This window comes from Penicillium macrosclerotiorum, assembly GCF_028827735.1.
Source record: "Penicillium macrosclerotiorum strain IBT 26536 chromosome Unknown utg000006l_segment0_segment0, whole genome shotgun sequence".
Lineage (NCBI taxonomy): Eukaryota > Fungi > Ascomycota > Eurotiomycetes > Eurotiales > Aspergillaceae > Penicillium > Penicillium macrosclerotiorum.
The window spans coordinates 577,929-598,289 of NW_026643085.1; the positions used below are offsets into that span (position 1 = coordinate 577,929).

Below are 20,361 nucleotides of genomic sequence, written 5' to 3' on the forward strand. Positions count from 1 at the left end.
ACTGTCAGCCAGACGAGCAATCACGACATTCAGGCCAAGATAGGAGGATTTCTTACTGTGCTCGGTAATTTCGATCATGAGGGAAGAGGGCCGAAACATGGGTATTAAACCGGCTAGTCCAAGATCAGCATCATCGGAATTGGCAGTGCATCGTCGAGAAATTCTGTCTCTTGTCACTCACAACTTGTATAGGTCAATTCGACCCTGGTAATCCTCGGCTGGAGGCGAGATACGGATGTGGGAGTGGTAGGCTTCCACGTATTCGCGGCCAAAGCGATTGCACACCGGTGCCCACTGGCCCAGCTCATATTCGTTATGACCATAGAAGCAACAGGCATCGAAAACCAGGGATCCGTTTGTATTTGTGTCCGTCCCCGTGTTGGCGTACCACAAGTCCCCATGCACCAGAGAGGGCTTGACCGATCGACCCTCGCTCTCAAGTGGGCGGAGCAGTCGAGGAATCACTCTATCGAAGATGATCGGAGTCATGCGGTCAATCTCCTCGCTGGGACCCTGAGCAGCAATCTCGTGCGCGAGGGCGTGCCTCATCCCTTTAGTGAAGTATTCTTCCCAATTATCGCACCACTCGTTATTCTGTGACAAGTTCCCGTTATAGGTCGTGACGTGGAATCCGAACTTCCCCGTGGGCGACGTGCTCGTCTTGTGAAGAGCAGCCAGACAGGCGGTAAACTGATGTACATCCGGTAATTCCTCAGTCATCTCTCGGAACTCGCACAGGAAGAAGTGCGTGTCGGGCACCGATTCATACGTCCCCCAAGCCATGGGCTTTGGGACAAAGTCGGGAACAACATTGTGGATCGCAGTCATTGACTCGAATTCCCCCTTCATCATGGCCTGGCCTCTTTCCTTCGAGACGACCTTCATGAAGAATGACCGGGGCGTACCGTCTGCTAACTCGACATCAATCCTTCCCGACATGGCCCAAAAACTGAGACCGTGGCGCTCGATGGCCACAACTTTACATCCTAGAGGAAGCTCTGGCAATGACCTTAGCTTTGTCCCTATAAGCCCTTCCTAGGAAAGGCAAAATACTACAGCACTTACTGGCAGCGACAGCAGGATCGACTTTGGTGTCTCCAGTCCCGAACTCCAAGCCTTCAGCACCTTCATAGTTCATGGTCACAAGGAAATTTCCGAGAGGCGAGAATGGATTGCTAACAAGCAGACCATGGGAGCCTCAGATTACAAAATATTAACTGCTTCAGGCTCTCAAAAGGCTCAAGGTCCTGAACACCTAAGCTAGTTTTCTGAACAGATGACTGACGAGAAGTGAAGGCTCAGCCTTGGCCTCTTGAGGGGGTTAGTTCCTCTCTCTCCAGCCTGCCAAGATACTCAGGTGTCAGAGCCAGATTATTTGTAATTTCGTATGGACTCAATGCATGGTAAGCTGCGCTAAAACGTGCTCCATATTGCTTTTTGAAGACCATCGATTCTTCACTGGCTCGATTGGCAAGCGACGACACGGCAAGCACACGTAGTCCCAGGGGGTGAATGGGAACATGAGCATGTTTTTGAATGGCATTGGCAACCTGGGGTGTTGTGATTCAAGCCATGATGCCCGAAATAGCCGCTATGGCAGGAGTGGTGTTCCATACATCACTCAGATTAAGATTAGAGTGGAAATGATGTTCTGGAGAAACCGGCAATTTCCGGTGTGGGCAGGCTGTGACGAGGGGCGCACCAGCTTATTCTTCAACACTCATGATCCTCCAAAGATACCTTCGCACACGTTCCAGACACCAAAAGTCGAGGTGATTTTCATCATAATTGGTTCCGAGACCTTAAATCTCGTCGTCTGACTGGGCGTAGATTGGTATGGTTTGAGTTTATCGGCAGTTGTGAAATCTGCACCTCATTTCCTGGTCGTTTGGCTACTCGAGCCGACCCTTCGTATTCCCTCTCGGGCCCGTTAAGAGTCGCTCGGACCTGATAAGGGGTCTGAGTGTTAAAATGATCTTGTGGCAATAATACCCGCTCAATAAGACCTATTGACGTGGTCTTCGCTTTGCTGGCGCCGCCCGAATTCCAATACACACAGAGAGTATAGATTTATTTAGCTTTGAAATAAAAGAAGAATAACAGTATGGGGCCTGAACTAAAACCTATAATTAGAGCTAGCCCTCAAGGGCTCCTAGGTAGAGAGCGATATCTGATCATTATACTTCTGCTTGTATTTCCCACCTTGTCGGAATAGATTGAATGAATGTTACTTTTCGAGCGATATCTAGTATGGTCGTCAGCTGACAAAGAGGAAAGAGGGAAGAAATCAGTTAACAAACGCATGGAAAATCGACGTCACAGCTACTTTTACCGAAGAGCCCTACCAAGAAATAGTAGTTTGACAATATGCTTCCAATTCACCACCTTAGCTCGGTAGGGTTGGATGGATACCCTGAAAAGGCGATCTTTTTTTCATATATCGATAACTCGTGTGCGGAATTCAATGCCAATGCTATAACAAATCTAACCCAAAGAACGGTACAGGATTTTCGCCAGCAGCGCAGCAGAAACTAAATTTACAGGTCATCCAGGTCTTCATGGGTCTTCGAGCCAGAACCACGCTTTGGCATGTCTGTCATCTCATACTCTTCCTTAGGGCTCGACGATCCCCGATCTGATGCTGACATGGCAATGGCCTGTCGTCCAGTATCGGAGGACTCAAGGAACTCGCGGAGGCGGCGTTTGCCTTCTTCCAGAGCCTGCTGAGAGGCGGCCTCAGTCATCTTCAGAATGGGACCCCACAGGTTAAGCTGGTAGGTCACGTAGGCGCCGACCGCGCAAACGAACAGCAGGAAAAAGTAAGCAGGATTGCGGAGAACTATATGAGATTTCATTGGTTAGTCATTTTGGCAATGCGACGAGAAAAAACAATCAGGAACACGGCAACTGACCAGCAATGATCTCGTTCCAGCCAAGGGCCAGCAATAAGCCGTAGAAGTACAAAGGGACTTGAGTCATTCCCCCGATAGCACTCCGTTTCGCTTCGACATACACACCGTCAGCGGCCTTCTTGAAGCGCACGATGAGTTCTTGACGCTTGGCATCACCCAGAATTGTCATCTCCTCTTCCAGACTCTTGCCCTCATCTTCATCGACACCGCCAATCGGAGGCAGGTCCTCCTCATCCGCGGCAGTTGCGGAGCTGGGGGTATGGCCAACCCACCGGTCAAGCGGGGGTGGAGCGTTGGTCTCAACAAGGCGGAAACGAGCCAGAAGAGGAATCACAGTCAGGGTGGACTCGCGAGCGCGAGTGTAAATTCCTTCAATATCATCTGTTGGGCGCCAAATTCGAGGCACACCGGCCTCATCATACCGGAACTTGTCCTCAAAATTCTCTCGCAGCTTCAGAAGCAGATTGCCCTCGGTCATCTCCTCGTCAATTTTGGCGCGCAAAACACCCCAAGACTTGCGGCGCAGACGCCACAGGCCAACATCGACCTCTTCGAGGCTGGCATCGAAGCTGCTAGCACGGTCCGTGAATCTCCGCTCGGCGTCAAGAACAGTCTCCACGAACACATTCCATACCCGATCCCAGAACGCCTTCTCGGTGGGCTTCTCTCCGTTCTCAGGAGCACCGCCTCCTGCGCGTCCAGATCCGAGGTTATTAAATTCAAGTCCAACAGATTCACCCAATCGAGACTGAACCCATCGCTCAACACGGCTCGCCAGCCGTCTCAATTCATCCCGTCGTAGATGAGCACTGACTTCTGACAGCTCCTTTTCGTATAGCTTCAGTTCCTGCTTATAGTTACTCCAGGACGTGCCCTCGACCAATGTCGAGCGGGCAATCTCTTCGAATTTCTCGAGCGAAGTCTTAGACTCCTTGTTCACGATCTCAGCGAAGTCATAGTTACCGCCTTTCTTCTGTCCAGACTTGACAGCATCGGTAACAGCGTCACTGAAGTCCTGAATACCAGACTTGTGCGCAGCTGAGAGCTGGCCATGGAACAGGGCCTTCAGTCGGGTGTCAACTTTGCCCTCCAACTCGGCCTTTTTACGCTGATAGACACCCTTGTGGTACCGGCTCGCTTCTGTTTCAAACCCTTTGAGGGTTTTAGAGCGTGCAGACCGCATGGCTGCTCCCAGGCCACCGAGCACCTCAGGCGCCCCTAAGCGCACAGCGTCGCTCTGTTTGTCTTCAAAAGCAGTGATTGCCTCGTCAAAACCAATCATAACCTCCCGCAAGATCTCATCGCAACGGAATTGCGCCAGTAGCTCCTGCTGCGTGGGCAGGTCCAGGTCCTTATTATTGACGATTTGGTCCCAAATACCCTCCGCATAATGCGAAAATCCATCCGCGGGAATTCTTCGATGATATTCTGGTAGGAAGACACCCCCCTCAGAAAACTCGCCCTTCAGCGCATCCCGCTTCGGGTCGCGATGGCCTTCACGGAAGCGCAAACCCAGCTTCTTAGTCTCAGCCACAAATTGGTCGGGCTGGTAGCCCTTGTGCGGCAGGCCGTAGAATTGGAAATCAAAATAGTCATGAATTGTCGAGTTCTCCAAGCCAGCCGGCTTTGAAATGGTGGACCAGAGTCGGGACAAATCCTCGAGTAGTGTCTTTTGGAGGTTCTTAAGTGGGGTCGAGCCGATGAAGTCACGGATAACGAAGAACAGGAGAGATCGGTGCGTAGTACTAGAAGCTTATTAGCCTTCCATCGCAGCGGGCATGAGACTTTCATCCCTCCACATACTTCTTATCCTTCAGGAAGAGCTGCAGGTTCACCTCAAACACGGTCTTGAGCAGACCCATGTTGGCTCCCTGGTATAACCCCACCTGGTGCTCCCAGATGTTGACAATAAGCACCTCACTAGTTGCCAGCGCAAAGAGTGCGCTCTTTCGCTCAAAGTCCTGGTCCTCTCCTCTCTCGCGACCATCTGTGCCTTCAACATCCATCACCAGAATATTATCCGCCATCCGGGTGCCGTCGGCCTCGGCTTGCTCTCCCTGCTTCTTGTTTTTTGACAGCCAGATACCCTTTGTTGTTTGCCTCCGCTCCAGCTCGGACATGACCGAGAACTGGGTGCCAAAAAGCTGGTTCAGTAGGGTGGACTTGCCGGTCGATTGCGAACCGAAGACGGAGATGAGATGATAATTGAAGCCGGCGGGGGTGACATCTTCGATAGAGAGGTATTTCGACAGATTCGCACTGAGAAGAGATAGCTGTCAGCGTGTACCGTACAATTTCCAGCGGCCTGCAGGTTGCCAGCTGTAGCACGTATAGGATGTCAATGGATCGTACTTGAACTCCTTATTCTCGTCAATGACTTGCACACCGTGCTCGTAGGAGGTGTCATCGGCACCATCGCCGATCGTTGCAAAGTGGCCATTTGCCATGACAGGCGGCGCCGTTGGATTCCTGGCTAGTCCCGACGGACGTTCAGTCATGGTCGCAGCTATCGCACTGGGGAGGTAGTGCTGTGGGGACAGATCGCTGGGGGTTGAGATGTGGCGAAAGGAAGTAAGAGGAGCGGGAGTGGACAAGGTCGGGACGACAGGTGGATCATGCAGAGTGCAACCGCAGGTCAGTCGGAGATTCAACCAGGACGATCACAAGGCCGATGCACGAGTGCCGCGAAAGGTCCGAGGTCGATAGTTCGATCCCTCGTCCCGTTGCTGGGGGACAACAGTCTTACATAACCCCTTTATCGCGGGCCGGAGATGACGATGAGTACCACCACATTTGGACCTGGTCTAGATCGGCCTGTCTACAATGGCTATATGTCAATACTATTGCACAGATTCTAGACTGCAAAAATTATTTCTATGCTCAATAGGTACCTGTCTTGAGAGATTCTGACTTTCCCAGTCGCTCTCGTCTCTGATCCGACCAAGCACGACGTCTTGCTCTATACGGTGATCCCCACATAACTAAAATACAGTTTCGGTGCATTCATGTACAATATAATTCGAATAAAATAATTGATAGTCTATAGTGGAGATTTCTAGGAATCAAATTATCCTCAATAATACCAATTTAGGCATAGATATAAAACTTGCCGGAGATTCGACCACGGCAAAGTAATCTCTACTCAAACCAGTTTAGATTCCAGCCATGGTCTAACCCCAGGTCCACGTCCGGACTTGGCCATGTGAATTGTCCAAAATCGTCAAAAAGTCCCGTGAACGTATTCGATTCGAGGCCTGCGAACGTATTTGGAACGAGATCATCGCCTTGGGACAATGGTTGGAGCGGATAGCCGGTAGCACCGTTCGCACCAAGTATTGGGGTATTCGGGTTCATAGTGTTAGAGTGACAAGTGGAAGCTCCATCTGAGTCTGATATAGGAGGAGTACAGAGCTGGTTTGGACTGGGTTTAGATGATGCAGTCGCAGATGGCAGAGGATTTGGGATGCCTGGGTCCTGGTCTTTTGGTCTCAAGAACTTGGCCCCAGCCCCGACAGTGATAGTACCAAAATATGGTACGGTTACTTTACATGTCGCCAGAGATGTCCAATTTCTCTTTTGGGACCGAGTGTGGAAGATTGCGCCGAGGATATTTGCAGATTCTGCAGCCACAGAGCCACCGCACTCAGATGAAGCTTCGCGAAGAATCCCGACAACCTCCCCAACGAGTTTCCAATCTTGCTCATCCCGGGTTTTGTTGGGCTCTGAAGATTCCTCAGATTGGCCATGAAGATGAACAATGAGGAGCATCCCCATGGTAAAAGCCAGAAAGTCAATCATCTTACAAAGGTAAGACCTGGTGATGGACCGAAGGACTTTGTATAACACTAACCCCTCCCGCGCAGACTGGATGGCTATCTGGTGACAGTAGCTAAAACGCGGATCGAAGGGATACTTCAGCATGAAGGGGAGATGAAGAAGGGCTCGCAGAACTTTAGGCATAAACTGCAGTGGGACTCGTTCATAAAAATGCTCCCGGCTCTCGTTCGGGCCAGGTTCTGTGCCGTAGAAGCTATTCGGCATGGCTTTCCAGGCATCCATAAGCTCTTGATCAAGCTTCAGCGTCGTCTCTAGGCACATTTCCGCTGGGTTCTGATTACGGTCAACCATGTGCCCAGTAATGACGCCCATGCGCAGCAGGTAGGGCTCAGCAGGAGAAGTCGTCGATTTCAGTCGACGTTCTATTTGAGGAAGATAGAATGCCTCTGATACCCCATAGGGAAGACCAAGAATCAGACTTAGGGATCGATCTGTTGTTGTCAGCGCACACCACAGTTTCAGTCGTCTCTCAAAGAGACCGTCTGATGGACGCGGTGTCCGAGTTGATAGGTGCATTCCCGCAAGGTGTGCAAATTCGATAGCTCGTCTGTTCACCAGCCAGGCTTTCCGCAGTCGACCTTCATTCAAATGAAATTTGGACAGCAACATTTGGCATTCGATGCCAGGAAGCGTTGCCGCAAAGTCATCATCACGGACAACCAAGCGATCCACTGCCGCAGTGCAGCGAGCTGCAAATTCTTGTGGATCAATAGGGTTCCTGAGAGCTCCGAAGTCAAATTCTGGAGGCGACTGGATGACACTGACGGAAAAGCACACAAGTGCTTTGGCTATCTCTGCAGGAGCAATAGTATTTTGGCTGAGATGCGCTCTAAGCTTGAACTCGATTCCCAAGTCGGGAAGATTCACATCGTCCCAAATACACCATAATTTGAAGCCTTCAGTGAAAATCTTGTAGATATCTTCTTCACATGGAAATAATGATAGAAGTTCAGCACGTACTGCTCGTGCCTTTGGAGACATATCTTTGGCTCCTGTGAATCGATCATTGCTTGATGAGTCCTCCCGTCGGCTGACAAGATAGTTGTCGAACAATTGCAATACTGGGGCACTCTGGATTTGGTCACTAGATGGACCTAGTTGATCTGACTCGAGACATTGTTCCAGGTCAGTGCCGGGTGCCTCAGCAGCTGTGTGTAAAGTTAGCATAATCGCAGCATTTTAGAGATACTCCACCACAATGACGTCTTTTAGATTTTCAACTACTCACAAGGAACAGCAGCAGTCTGTTGGTCTAGCCTCTTTGCAAGATCCTGCACAACATTCTCTAGGTGCGCAACACGTTCCCGAAGGCTGTATCGCTGGTCTCCCTGTCCAGAGCCAGTGGGAAAAGTGGGGTCATCTGAGGTATTTTCTTGATCGATGCATATGGAACCCCTCAGGCGACATTCATTGCATGCTGCTAGACGACCTGGGGTGAAAGTGCAGCGAATTTTTCGACGTCGGCCTGTCGCAGAGCTGATACTTAGTATACACTAAGATCTGATATGAATGGCTAACATACATTCAGTGCAGCTCTTCGTCCCCTTTCGCATTTTCTTCCGCGGGGGTCCATTTGATTCATTCCAAAAGTCCATTCCGGGCGAAATGAGTTATCGTTGGCAGATGACCTCCCCCTGTCCAGGGTTTATGAGTGTCAGGATAGGCCGATTGTTTCACAGTCAGATGAAGAGGGAGAGGGTGCTACTCCGTGTAAAGGGCCTGTCAATGTATGTTTCGTGGTGACCTGGACGAGGCAAAGAACATAAAGATGGTTGTGTGAAGAAGATAACTCCTTGCACGCGCTGGTTAAATTCAAGAATAGAGCAACGTGGATAGACAGGAATCTTACAGAAGTCATAGTCTTGGGACCGATCGGGTTTTAACCACTTTGGGGAAATAGGGCCTTGTCGTTTAGTATACTGTGCGTGTCAATAACAATATAGCATCAGCTTCTATGCTTGCGAGAAGTTACCTTCCCCTTTCTCAGTAGGCACAGTCTCTATCCACGAAAGATATTTTTCTTACAAAGAACCTTCTACGGAACTGTGAATATTAATTATTACAATAACATCTCGCGATCAGTCGGCGGTCTTGATCGGAAGCTATATGCTCAACCAATAGGTGAGTCTAAGTAGCAGAAAAGCATAACAAGAATGAGCAGGGCCTTCTGTCCTTTTATGTAATTAGAAGCTCAAATACTGTTCTATCCTTTCGCTTGCAATAATTTTTTTCAATAGCGTGCAGATATGTTGTATAATCTTCGGACACAATGCAATTGCGTGGCAAAGCCTTCCAGGAGACAAGCCTCAATTGAACCAGAACAAATTTCATAAAGATGAAAAGAATTCTATACCACTATTATAGAGATGTCTCTGATCAATATGGGCTGCGTTTTCAAACCCGCTTGGAATTCTTTGGTTCATATGCCAAAAACCGAGTATCGCGGGTGGTTAGAAGAAGCTCAATAAACTGGGGGGATATAAGTGATCAATCTAAGTAGAGCCAAAATATTATCTTGGAGACTCAAATACGCAACGCTAGATTCATGATTACAAGAGATCAGTTCTAGGACCAAGGTAGTCTGGTATTTATACCGCACAAGAGATTCTGCATGGGTCTTTATTTCCACAGAAATTCAAGTTCCCACAAAGTCTTGACTATAGCCCGCATAGCTAAGATAAACACTCAGCCAGCCCAAAAAGCCACTAAAATGTGCAGTTCCGAGCAAGAGTCACAAGTCGGCTATTGACCAAGTGTTTACACAAGAACATGGATAACAGCCACAGCCTCAGATTAAAAGCCACGCCAAAACATCCGGCTGGTCCGAAATTTGGTCCGGCGGATCCGCCATTCGTCCGTGTATTTCGGCCGAGCGTACCCTACCAATTACCACGTCGGAGCATATAGAATGTTATACTGTTTCTGTATGATAAATTATCTAGGCAACCCACTTGAGGTTTCTCTAGTAATTAATATTATGTTTTGATGGGAGAATTGGCTGATTGGATTTTATTTTGAATACATTCCACAAAAAGAGGGGAGAAGATACAACCAACATCTTCAATACAACAGTAAAGGTACATGAACAAGAACCAAGCTAAAACTCCGGTTTACCTCCGGATCCTTGTGCTAGTAGGTGATTCCCGCGCTGTGATAATAAGGTGGCAGACAAACAAGAAAGAAGATGGGGGGTGTCATAATACAGGGGTTAGAACAGGGGAAGGCTGTCTGGCCAAAATCGAGCAAGGCCCATTTACTCCTCCAGCACACGAGTGATCAGACCAGTGGCGACGGTGCGACCACCCTCACGAATGTTGAAGCGCTGGCCGGCCTCAGCAGCGACGGGACGGTGGGTAGCGAGAACCATCTCAACGTTGTCACCGGGCTGGACACGGATGGACTGATCCTCACCGGGGAAGGTGAGGTCACCAGGCTCATCTAAGATATTGTTAGTCACTAGGTAGACAATATCATATTCATGTAGGATAGAACTCACCAGCAGTGCGGAGGTAGACCTGGGGGCGGTAGTTGGCACCGAAACCGGTGCGACGACCACCCTCAGCTTCAGTCAGGACATACATGGAGACCAGGAACTTCTGGGCAGCCTTGGTGGAACCGGGGGCAGCAATGACCATACCGCGGCGGATGTCCTCGCGGCGAACACCACGGAGCAGGAGACCAGAGTTATCACCAGCGCGAGATTCATCGCAGGTCTTCTTGAAAGTCTCAATATCGGTAACCTTGGTCTTGATGGGAGCCTCGCTACCACCAACAATCTCAACCTCGGTGTCCTTCTTCAGAAGGCCACGCTCAACACGGCCGGAAGCGACAGTACCACGACCGGGAATGGAGAAGACCTCCTCAACGGACATGAGGAAGGGCTTGTCGAGGTCGCGCTCGGGGGTGGGAATCCAGGTGTCAACAGCGGTCATGAGCTTCTCAATTTGCTCGGAGCCAATGTCGGGGCGGCGATCCTCGAGGGCGCACAGGGCGGAGCCGAAGACAATAGGGGTCTCTTCGCCCTCGAAGCCGTAGGTGGAGAGCAGCTCGCGCATCTCGAGCTCAACGAGCTCAAGCATCTCAGGATCCTCAACAGCATCGACTTTGTTGACGAAAACAACGATCTTCTGGACGCCGACTTGACGGGCAAGCAGCAAGTGCTCACGGGTCTGGGGCCTAGGAGAGCAAAAAATGTGAGCAGTGATCTACTTCAGGTGAATTTATATTGATCCATCCATACATTTGACCGTCAGAAGCAGCAACGACAACAATGGCGCCATCCATGTTGGCGGCACCAGTAATCATGTTCTTGATGTAATCGGCGTGACCAGGGCAGTCGACGTGGGCATAGTGGCGAGTATCGGTCTGGAATTCAATGTGGGCAGTGGAGATGGTGATACCACGCTTGCGCTCTTCAGGAGCCTTGTCAATGGCACCATACTCGAGGAAGTTGGCCAGGCCCTTGGAGGCTTGATGCTTGGTGATGGCGGCAGTCAGGGTGGTCTAGAGATGTTTAGTGAAATTGGCGGATATCTGAGTTACCAAAATGAGAAGTCTCACCTTGCCGTGATCAACGTGGCCAATGGTACCAATGTTCACATGGGGCTTGGTACGCTCAAAAGCAGTTGCAAGGCCACGAGCGGTCATCTTGTCGCTGCTGAAGACATGGCGGACAGGGTTGATGGCGCGCGGGCGGAGCAGGGATTGCCGGCTGGTGCGCGCCAGAAGGTTGAGAGAACGAGAAATGCTCGACATTTTGAACAAGAGAAGCCCCAAAAAACGATGGACAACCAGGAAGCAAAAAGGAAAGTCGATGGGAAAGAAGAAAAGAGTCGCGGAATCAACAGCCAAATTTTCGGGATCAGGGAGTGCTTAGTCATATAACGTCCAATCAGGGGCCCCGAATTGCGGAAGTACTTTTGTCATAAGCCATTGATCGAAACATTGGATGCGAGCAGTCTGCGCGATGGAGAATATGATCCGTGAGGTCTACATGCAAAAAACATGGTTGCTATTTGAACCATCTTTTAAGAAAAAGTTCATTAGCCTAATATGGTACTCTCGAGCCAATTGAGCCCGTTCGACAACAGTTAGGCTTGGATTAGGACAATAGTTATGTTGTGCTGGACTTGTATCATCGTGGGACATGTCCATTGCTGCACTTTATTCGACAGAATGTTTGGCTATGCTACCTATAGAAATGTAGATTTATTTATTCATGATCAATGTAAGCCATTCAAGTCCTTGCCCAAGAAAGCATTAGGTTTCCTTCTTCACAGTGATGATCACCTGCTTCCCCGGCTCTCCTTCCATCGTCTTGACCTGTGTACCACCAGCCTCTCTTGTAGTATCCAACACGCTTTGAATAACCTGCTTGATTTCGTCGACGGTTGGCGGACGCTTTGATCGCTTCCGTTTCATGACGACTTCCACCTTTCGTCCCTTTTCCAGAAAGTTGGTCAACTGCTTCAAGCGGTGCGATAAGTCGTGGGCGTCAATTGCCCAATTCAGCTCAATTTGCTTAAGTTGGGTCTTGCCCGCTTTGGCTGATTTAGCCTTTGCCTTTTCATGTTGCCTGGCTTCCATCTTGTTCAATATTTTGCAGACCGGGGGCCGGTCCGCAGTTGCACCAGAGACCTGCAAAAGAAAGAATTTGCTCCGGTCAAAGGAGGCCAATACCTCGGCTAGTCTCTGGGGCGGTCGGAGGCCCTGCTCCTCGTCGACGATCTGCACCAGTCGTGTGCCAATAGCTTCATCTTTGATCTGGGTGTTGGGAGGTGTTCGTTTGTCCGGGAAGGCGAGGCGACGGGTTTGCTGGATGAATCGAGCTTGGCTTCCATTCGCCAGCGCAAATAGCCGTAATGATGAGGCTTTCGGCGTGCGGAGGGGCGTGATGAAGGTTTGGCGCAGGGCCTGCGCCGTGGACACGAGACCCCAAGTGTGGTTCATTCTTGCAGGACTGGGAGAGAGCGGGGAAAGAGTGATACAAGCAAAAAACAAGTGAAAATATAGGAAAACGAAGTTTTTTTTTTGTTCTCTGGACTCAGTGACAGAGCTCGTAGCAAGATTGTCCTAGCTTTGAAGCTCGCCTGGAAGCCGTGCGGAGTCAAAGACGTGTAGAAGCGGTTCGGTCGAATTGCTGGACGGAGAAGGAAGTCACGTTGTTCGAGAACGGGGGAAATGGCCGGAACCAGCCAAAAGTTCCAAGTCGCCGCCACATGCGATCTGCGCCACAGGTGGAAACCCTGAAACCCTGAATCTCCTTTCTCTCCTGGCTTTCTCCTTCATCGCCCCCGTTATTCCCGTTTCCTTGTTGGATCTGTCTGGTGTTTCCGGAGGATCAATGGTTCTTCGTCTTCTTTTCTGCTTTTAATCCTTCCAGTCGTTATTCCTCTGGCTTCCCGGTGGCCCTCAACGCCATCCGTTCTCTTATCTTCTACCGGTTTGCTCGCATGTCGACTGGAGTTGACGGTCAACAGCCACCCCCAAAACTTAACGACGTCAATTCCGTCGCCCGTCACCGTTCATTCTCCCGGAGTAACGATTCCACAGCTCGGCAAACGGAGCACAATCAAGTGGTAGACAAGCAGTACCCCAATATGGTTTCCCAAAGTCAAAAATCGCGATGGTTGAAGACTGGCGCTATCGTCGGCTTCATCTTCATGGTCCTTCTGTGGCTTTCTCCGTCCAAAACAACAGTTTCTAGCTTCACCAAAGGTACGCGCTGGACCGCAAAGTATGATTGCTAATTCAAGCAAAACTGATCACCTGGATTGTCGCAGAACCAACTCCCTCAAATTCTGGCGTATCAACAAAGTGCACTAAGCCATTCGATTCGTCCAAGCCCCTCATCCAGTATGCACTCATGATTGATGCCGGCAGCACCGGCTCTCGGATCCATGTCTATCGATTCAATAACTGTGGTTCGACTCCGGAACTCGAGAACGAGGTCTTTGAGCAGACCAAGAAGAAGGAGGGCAGTGGCTCTGGTCTCAGCTCCTACAAGGGAGATGCCGAGGGTGCCGCCCGCAGTCTGGATCCCCTTCTTGAGGTCGCCTTGCAGAATGTACCTGAGTCTTACCGGTCTTGCACCCCCATTGCGGTCAAGGCCACCGCTGGATTGCGTCTTTTGGGTCCAGAGATGAGCAAGGACATTCTGGAAGCAGTTAGAACTCGTCTGGAAACTGTCTACCCTTTCCCTGTGGTGTCCCGCGAGAAGGGAGGTGTGGAGATCATGGATGGCTCTGACGAAGGCGTCTATGCCTGGATTACCACCAATTATCTTCTGGGCAAGATTGGTGGCCCTGACGAGACACCGACTGCAGCTATTTTCGACTTGGGTGGTGGTTCTACTCAGATCGTGTTCGAGCCTACCTTTGAGAAGAGCAAGGCCGGCGGTATGCCCGAACACCTGGCGGAGGGTGACCACAAGTACGAATTGAAGTTTGGCGGCCGGGAATTTGATCTCTACCAACACTCTCACCTTGGTTATGGCCTGATGTCGGCTCGCGAGGCCATGAATCGCGTCGTTCTGGAGGCTATGCTAGCCAATAATGACAAGGATCTCTCGTGGCTGAAGCGCCCTATCTCCAACCCTTGCATTCAGCCCGACATGGAGAAGGAGGTCAAGGTGACCTTTCCCAATGATCACCCTCTCGGCCCTGAAGTTACCGTCACTATGGCTGGTCCCAAGGACGCCTCCTCTGCTCCTCAGTGTCGCGCAATTGCCGAGAAGATTTTGAAGAAGGACGGCGAGTGTAAGCTGGCTCCTTGCTCTTTCAATGGCGTGCACCAGCCCTCCCTTGAGAAGACTTTCTCACGTGAGGAGGTATATATTTTCTCGTACTTTTACGACCGCACTGCACCTCTGGGCATGCCCTCCTCGTTTACTATCGATGAACTGCACAAGCTTACCGCCACTGTGTGTGCTGGCGAGGACAGCTGGGGTATTTTCGAAGGGGTTCAGGACGCTCTGGAAGAGCTTCGCGATCGCCCCGATTGGTGTATGGATCTTAACTTCATGATGGGTCTTTTGCACACTGGGTATGAGATGCCTCTGTCTCGCGAGGTCAAAATCGCCAAGAAGATTAAGGACAATGAGCTGGGCTGGTGTCTTGGTGCCAGGTTTGTGTCATTCTTTGATTGTTTTGTTGTAATGGGTTTTACTAATATCTCTTCATAGCTTACCTCTTCTCAGCCAGGAGTCCGGCTGGACTTGCCGCATCAAAGAAGTCCCATAAGCTTCTACCACGACATGATCTTTCAAAATTAACAGTTTTTAATCATATGGTTCAACCATAGTACGTGATGGGTCCATGCATATAAATAGATACTCGACATGCGCTTTTTTTCATTCTATGATTGTCTTCATTTAGACCATTTTTTTTCTCTTTGCTTTATTTGAAGATTTGGCGAATTGCATAAAAAATGTACGAAATTCATATCAATTTCTTTCATATTTTTTCTTATCTTCTGGACCTGTCTGCTAAACTATAATCTTCAAGTGAAACATGAAGTGTTTAGACTAGTCCACTCTTCTTGACTATCCATCTACACTAGTAATAAGCAGCTATGTTTTAAGGAAGATATAAAGATAAAGTTCTATTACTATGAGCAAATAATGATAAGGCTATTAGTGACGATACTATCACGTAGTAATATATACCTCCCTTCGAAAAAAAACTAGCGTCCTGCTAGTATAATAAGCTAGTAATCTTAAGGAAAATAAAACGGAAAGGATATAAAATAGGGGTAAAAAGAAAGCGAAGTTAGGTAGAAAAAGAAGGTGTTTAGAGAAGCTTTAATAACCTATAGTAGTCGTCGAAATTATTAGGGCTAAGGGTCGCAATATCTCTTATTAGGCCGCTAGCTTGCAAGTAGTACCCTCATATATATTAAGGGAAAAAACACTATCGTACGCTACTATATCTAAGTCCTAGCCAGGATCTGATCTTAAGTCGCAGTTCTAGCTAGAAATTAGTCGATTCCTCGTCGTGTGATCTATGCCTCAAACAAAGGTAAAAGCCTATCTTATCCGCGCACCTCAATCTTCCCGGGAGATGCATATTTTTTTTCTAACATTGTGCTCGATACATTAAGAATCGGCAGTCATGCATACAATGTTGAGTTGACTGAGAGTACTATATAGATAAAAAGAATTCCTGAAGGACTCTGCACTTATATCCTGGGGATGGCTATTCACATCACGAGCCAACCGGTGTGTAGAAGTTCAGGTAGTAGTTGACATCCGTAGGCTTTTCTGTAGGGTGACAGGTATGTGAATACATGTGTTATCATGATTCTTGGAATTACAAAAGCGATGGCTCCTTCCCAGGAATAATTGTACCCTTGGTTTGAGCTACTATGGCTTGCGCCCCACCCATGAAAGATAATGCAGCGCGCTAGATATATTGTACGTATCAAAGTCGTTTCAATCAATCTTATCACTCACGCATTTCCTCAATCGAAGGCTTATCCGTAGTCGACTTATCCTCGCCCATCAACTTCCCCAAGACGTCAGAATCAGTATTCCTGCTGGGTAGGCTCTTGGTTTTCTCCAAATCTTCATTTGAGCTTTCGTCATCCCCCTCATCGCCACTCAAATTATCGCCATCGCGCTTCTCTTCTAAAACTCCCAATCCAAGATTCTAGGATAGTTAGCGAAACTTCTAAGCTTCAGATGCGACCAAAAAACCGTTCACATACCATCTCGATGTAGTCCTTCCCATCGTCCCCTGCAGAATCAAGCACCATATCTTTACCCCTACCCGCAGCGATTTCTCTTTCTAAGTCCTCGTTGGCATCCTTCAGCTTTGGTAGAAAAGATGACAATCGCGACAGTAGATCCGAGCCACCCTCCATCCGATGTATTTGAGGCTTTGGCCTGCCTGTGATGCTAGGTATTGATGAAGCTGAGGTAAAGGCTGGAATTTGGTTGTCATCGTGCATCCTTTCGTCTTCGTCATCTGAGACGTCATTGTCACTTTCCGTCTCCGATGATGATGAACCGGACGACGAGGTCGGGTCGTCGTCGGAATCAATTGCTGTCCGCTCATGCGGGCTTTCTGTTGACTTGGACTCTGTGACTCGCATTCTTTTTAGAATCGTGAACCTTCTTGTTGTGTATCAGGCTCTTGCTCGCCTGCAATGCGATTTCAAGGCGTTTCGATCGGCAGGAACTGACGAGCGTTGGTTCGGGGGCAGGTTTGTCTCGGCTGCTGGCTGTACAATCGGGAGAATGACCAGCTCTGGAAGTAATAACAGAGAAGTGACAAGACTTCGTATTCAATCAAGCAGGAAAAGCCTTGTTTATGCAATTCAGGATTCTTCGTTGTCTATGTTAAAAGTCAAGCCGCGCGACGGCGATTTCAACTTTTTGAGTGGAGCAGGCGCGATAACGATAACGCTAAGTCCAAATCGAGTACTTCGGCCAAGACCGCTACGTCGGCGGACATCGTTTGTATTTCATACAGGTTGCAAAGCAGAAATGGAGATAAAAGCGAAAAGATGGGTGAAAAATTAAAAGGCGCAAATGTATTCGCTCCTCTAATCGTACAAGATTATTATTACATGGGATGGTTAAAGCCAATAGCGCGAATTCCATGGTCCTTCGTCACTCTGGTTCATCGGCTTCGACTCCTCCGGCGACTGCGACTTCTCCGTCGGCTAGGACTTCGCCTCCGTCGACTACGACTTCTTCGTCGGCTGGTGCTTCTTCTTCGGCTACGACTCCGCCGACGAGGTCGCCGATCCTCCGAGTCCTTAGCACTTTCTGTCACAGTGTCGACCTCTCCTTCTGTACCAGGCTCCCGAGTATTATCTTTTTCTCGTTCAGACGCTGGTATATAACGATCAATTTCGCCAAATCGTGGAGCCTGCTCTCGATCAGGAGACCGAACCCGGCGTCGGGGTGACCTGCTTCGTTTGCTTGTAACAGGCACATATCTGTCAATGTCTAGAGAACCAGGTGAAGGGCGCCGCTCGCGCGAGCGATGTCGAGAACGTGATCTTTTGCGTGTAGTGGATTTAGAGCGTGATCTCCGTCTAGGAGCAGGCGATCGAGTACGCGAACGAGGGCGGGAGCGAGGGCGATCCCGGCTGCGATGGCGAGGGCGAGATCGAGATCGCGATCGCCTGCTGCGGGAGCGGCGGCGAGATGGTGACCGAGAGACTCTACTTCGGCGAGACCGGTAGCCGTCACCACCTCGATCTCTGTCTCGACTTCTATCGCGGCTACGATCATGGCGGCGTCTTTCAAAGTCTCGATCACGGGATCTGGATCGTGGTCGATCCCGGACTCTCTCTCTGTCTCGATCCGCGCTTCGATTGTGGTCACGATCCCTGTCTCTGTCTCGCATTCCTCGAACAGTAGACCGGCTACGGCTCCGGCGAGCTGGTCGATAACTTCTTTCATCTCTAAAATCACGAAAGCCACGCCGATCATCCATTTCGCGGTCTCGGGATCTGACAGATGCATCACGAGACCTCTCTCGTCGATGGTCTGGGTCAAAACGAGATCCAAGTGGTCGATAACGGCTTCGGCTCCAGCTCCGGTCCCTGAAGGTAGACCGAGTCTGTTCAGCCCGGTCCATTGTCGAATCAGCTCGCCTAGAGTCCCTGAAAGGGCTGGCAGCTCTAGTTGAAGCGTTGGAATACTTCACGTCTGCCTTGGTCACCCCAGACGTTGATGATGGTTTGAGACCATTCTCAATAGCTTCCGCCTCCTCGAAGTCAAACTCAGGCCGTTGCCGTGCCTTTGCAGCAAGCTCTTCGCCTTCTTTCAGAAGCATCTGAAGGGCAGCCTCCTCTAGTGACTTATCATCAACGGGAGGTGCCGGAGCTGGGGTTGGGTCTTTAGATGTAGTGGACTTTTCTCGCTTCGGATCGCGACTGCGTGGAGATAAGCCACGGTCAGAGCGATAGGCAGGAGAACGGTCGCGTAAACGGTCACGATCCCGGTCTCTCGTGCGACTACGGTCACGATCCCAGAACCGCTCCCGGTCTTCTCGTCTTCGTCGTTCATATCGTTCGTCTCGCTCTCGCTCTCGCTGGTCGTCAAGCGCTCTTTGTTCTTCGCGGGCACGCTCACGTTCGGCTCGTCGCTTGTCGTCAATTTCTTTTCGCCTGGCTCGCTCTTCTTCCTCCTTCTGTCGCTCAATTTCACGTTTCTTTCGTACTTCTTCGGCCTTGATGCGTTTCTGTTCGTCTTCGATTTCTTTTTGTTTCCGCATCTCTTCACGATAGACTTCCTCGCGTGCGTCTCGCTTAGCTTTGACGTATGCCTCATAGTCTTCGTCTGTCTTGCTACCAGTCTTTTCCTCCTCTGCAGCTGCCTCTTCGCCGATGTCTTCTCGGCGAATAGAACGGACGGATTCCAATATGGAGTCGAGGTGTCTGGATGCCAGGAGATCAATAGACTGCTCCACGTTCTTGTAAACATCGCCACGATCGACAGCGCCTTCTATCAAAGTTGCAGCTTTACCCCTCTCACGCGATAGGTGCGCCGGTTCGCGTTCGATCTCGGATTCTGCCAATGCGATCAACTCATTGGTGAAGTTGGTCTTAGAGTCCTAAGTAGAGGAATGAGTCGTCTGAGAGGAAAATGGAGATCGAATCAAGTTTGAGACCAGAGGAACATACTCCATCATTAAAATCCGCCCAGATCTGTTTTCGAATACTGTCAAAACCACCCTTCTTCTTGAATGAATGCAAGAGTTTGTCGATGGCTGCATGTTGGGCGGCAGAAAGGGGAAGGTCTTCTGCCTTGAATTTCTTCCGCTTCAAGGGTTCAATTTCCACGGAGGGCCTCTTCGTAGCTGGCTGCACGTCCTCCATGGCCTCGTCAGTAGCCATCGTGGACAGCGCAATGGCTGGGGAGAAAGTCGCGTGAAGACGATAAGCGATAACACGGGTTGCGCGGAAGAATGTTGCTCCGTGCTTAGAACTGCGGGTTGCTGATTTGCTTCAACCTCCTGCCGCCCCAGTGCGACTTCACGCCCCGACCCCATCCTTTCAATCCGACCGCGGGCGACACCTTATCACGACAGCGCAGACCATTGACCTCTCCTGCCTGCGTCGGAACCTGTCGTTTCTGTAATTCATATCTATCCGCCCCTCTCCGGCTACAATCATGGTCCACAAAGTCCTCTTCTGGAGCGGCTTCGGTGCGTGACATATTCCTTCCTCTCAGGGCTCTTCTCTTCTAAAACCGCGTTCCGGATGCTGGAACTGGTCAATTGGGAAATTTCAATTTAGCTCATTTAGCTGACATTATTCTACTCCCACAGGCATTGCCGTCCGCCTTTGGCAACTCGGAATTGAGATGCGTCCTATTCTCGCCAAGGAATCCCTCTGGGTCTACCCTCTTTTCGCCGGTGTCGGTGGCAGCTTCGGCTACTGGCTCCAGGGTGTTGAGAACCGTCAACTCAAGATGCTTGCACAGCGCCGAGAGGCCATCCTCGAGAAGCGCCGACGACGGGACGAGCGGGAAGGTATCAGCAAAGTCGAGGAGGGTGCTATTCTGGCTGCTACCTCATAAGCGGCTGGACTGCATACGATTGGGTGAATAGTGGTGGGGAAGAGCATTGCGTGTATTTCTTTTATTTGTGACATG

At 49.9% G+C, this 20,361-nt stretch overlaps 9 protein-coding genes across 9 annotated transcripts; 2 read left to right on the forward strand and 7 right to left on the reverse strand.

Moving 5' to 3' along the window:
- Window positions 1–177: 177 nt before the first annotated feature.
- N7462_005501 (uncharacterized protein) lies at window positions 178–1,138 on the reverse strand (the record flags this gene model as incomplete). Its single annotated transcript, XM_057077219.1, has 2 exons — window positions 178–986; window positions 1,066–1,138. 2 exons carry the CDS (start codon window positions 1,136–1,138, stop codon window positions 178–180), a joined length of 882 nt encoding a protein of 293 aa, XP_056932799.1.
- A 1,399-nt stretch (window positions 1,139–2,537) lies between these two features.
- Window positions 2,538–5,410, reverse strand: sey1 (dynamin-like GTPase SEY1; the record flags this gene model as incomplete). Its single annotated transcript, XM_057077220.1, has 4 exons — window positions 2,538–2,839; window positions 2,913–4,657; window positions 4,716–5,171; window positions 5,265–5,410. The coding sequence occupies 4 exons, from the start codon at window positions 5,408–5,410 to the stop codon at window positions 2,538–2,540; spliced, it is 2,649 nt and encodes an 882-aa protein (XP_056932800.1).
- Window positions 5,411–6,050: 640 nt separating this feature from the next.
- N7462_005503 (uncharacterized protein) lies at window positions 6,051–8,344 on the reverse strand (the record flags this gene model as incomplete). The annotated part of the gene is made up of 3 exons (XM_057077221.1): window positions 6,051–7,897; window positions 7,978–8,214; window positions 8,272–8,344. 3 exons carry the CDS (start codon window positions 8,342–8,344, stop codon window positions 6,051–6,053), a joined length of 2,157 nt encoding a protein of 718 aa, XP_056932801.1.
- Window positions 8,345–10,002: 1,658 nt separating this feature from the next.
- Window positions 10,003–11,504, reverse strand: N7462_005504 (translation elongation factor Tu; the record flags this gene model as incomplete). The annotated part of the gene is made up of 4 exons (XM_057077222.1): window positions 10,003–10,187; window positions 10,246–10,925; window positions 10,990–11,252; window positions 11,310–11,504. The coding sequence occupies 4 exons, from the start codon at window positions 11,502–11,504 to the stop codon at window positions 10,003–10,005; spliced, it is 1,323 nt and encodes a 440-aa protein (XP_056932802.1).
- Window positions 11,505–12,008: 504 nt separating this feature from the next.
- On the reverse strand, window positions 12,009–12,698 carry N7462_005505 (putative translation initiation factor IF3; the record flags this gene model as incomplete). Its single annotated transcript, XM_057077223.1, has 1 exon — window positions 12,009–12,698. One exon carries the CDS (start codon window positions 12,696–12,698, stop codon window positions 12,009–12,011), a length of 690 nt encoding a protein of 229 aa, XP_056932803.1.
- Window positions 12,699–13,201: 503 nt separating this feature from the next.
- N7462_005506 (guanosine diphosphatase) lies at window positions 13,202–14,989 on the forward strand (the record flags this gene model as incomplete). Its single annotated transcript, XM_057077224.1, has 3 exons — window positions 13,202–13,466; window positions 13,532–14,873; window positions 14,932–14,989. The coding sequence occupies 3 exons, from the start codon at window positions 13,202–13,204 to the stop codon at window positions 14,987–14,989; spliced, it is 1,665 nt and encodes a 554-aa protein (XP_056932804.1).
- A 1,203-nt stretch (window positions 14,990–16,192) lies between these two features.
- N7462_005507 (NOPCHAP1/New4 family protein) lies at window positions 16,193–16,841 on the reverse strand (the record flags this gene model as incomplete). Its single annotated transcript, XM_057077225.1, has 2 exons — window positions 16,193–16,396; window positions 16,455–16,841. 2 exons carry the CDS (start codon window positions 16,839–16,841, stop codon window positions 16,193–16,195), a joined length of 591 nt encoding a protein of 196 aa, XP_056932805.1.
- Window positions 16,842–17,703: 862 nt separating this feature from the next.
- On the reverse strand, window positions 17,704–19,691 carry N7462_005508 (BOD1/SHG1 domain-containing protein; the record flags this gene model as incomplete). The annotated part of the gene is made up of 3 exons (XM_057077226.1): window positions 17,704–18,322; window positions 18,405–19,318; window positions 19,389–19,691. Coding segments are annotated over 3 exons (1,836 nt in total), but the record flags the coding sequence as incomplete, so codon positions are not given.
- Window positions 19,692–19,878: 187 nt separating this feature from the next.
- N7462_005509 (putative NADH-ubiquinone oxidoreductase 14 kDa subunit) lies at window positions 19,879–20,286 on the forward strand (the record flags this gene model as incomplete). The annotated part of the gene is made up of 2 exons (XM_057077227.1): window positions 19,879–19,912; window positions 20,036–20,286. The coding sequence occupies 2 exons, from the start codon at window positions 19,879–19,881 to the stop codon at window positions 20,284–20,286; spliced, it is 285 nt and encodes a 94-aa protein (XP_056932807.1).
- Between the last annotated feature and the right edge of the window lie 75 nt (window positions 20,287–20,361).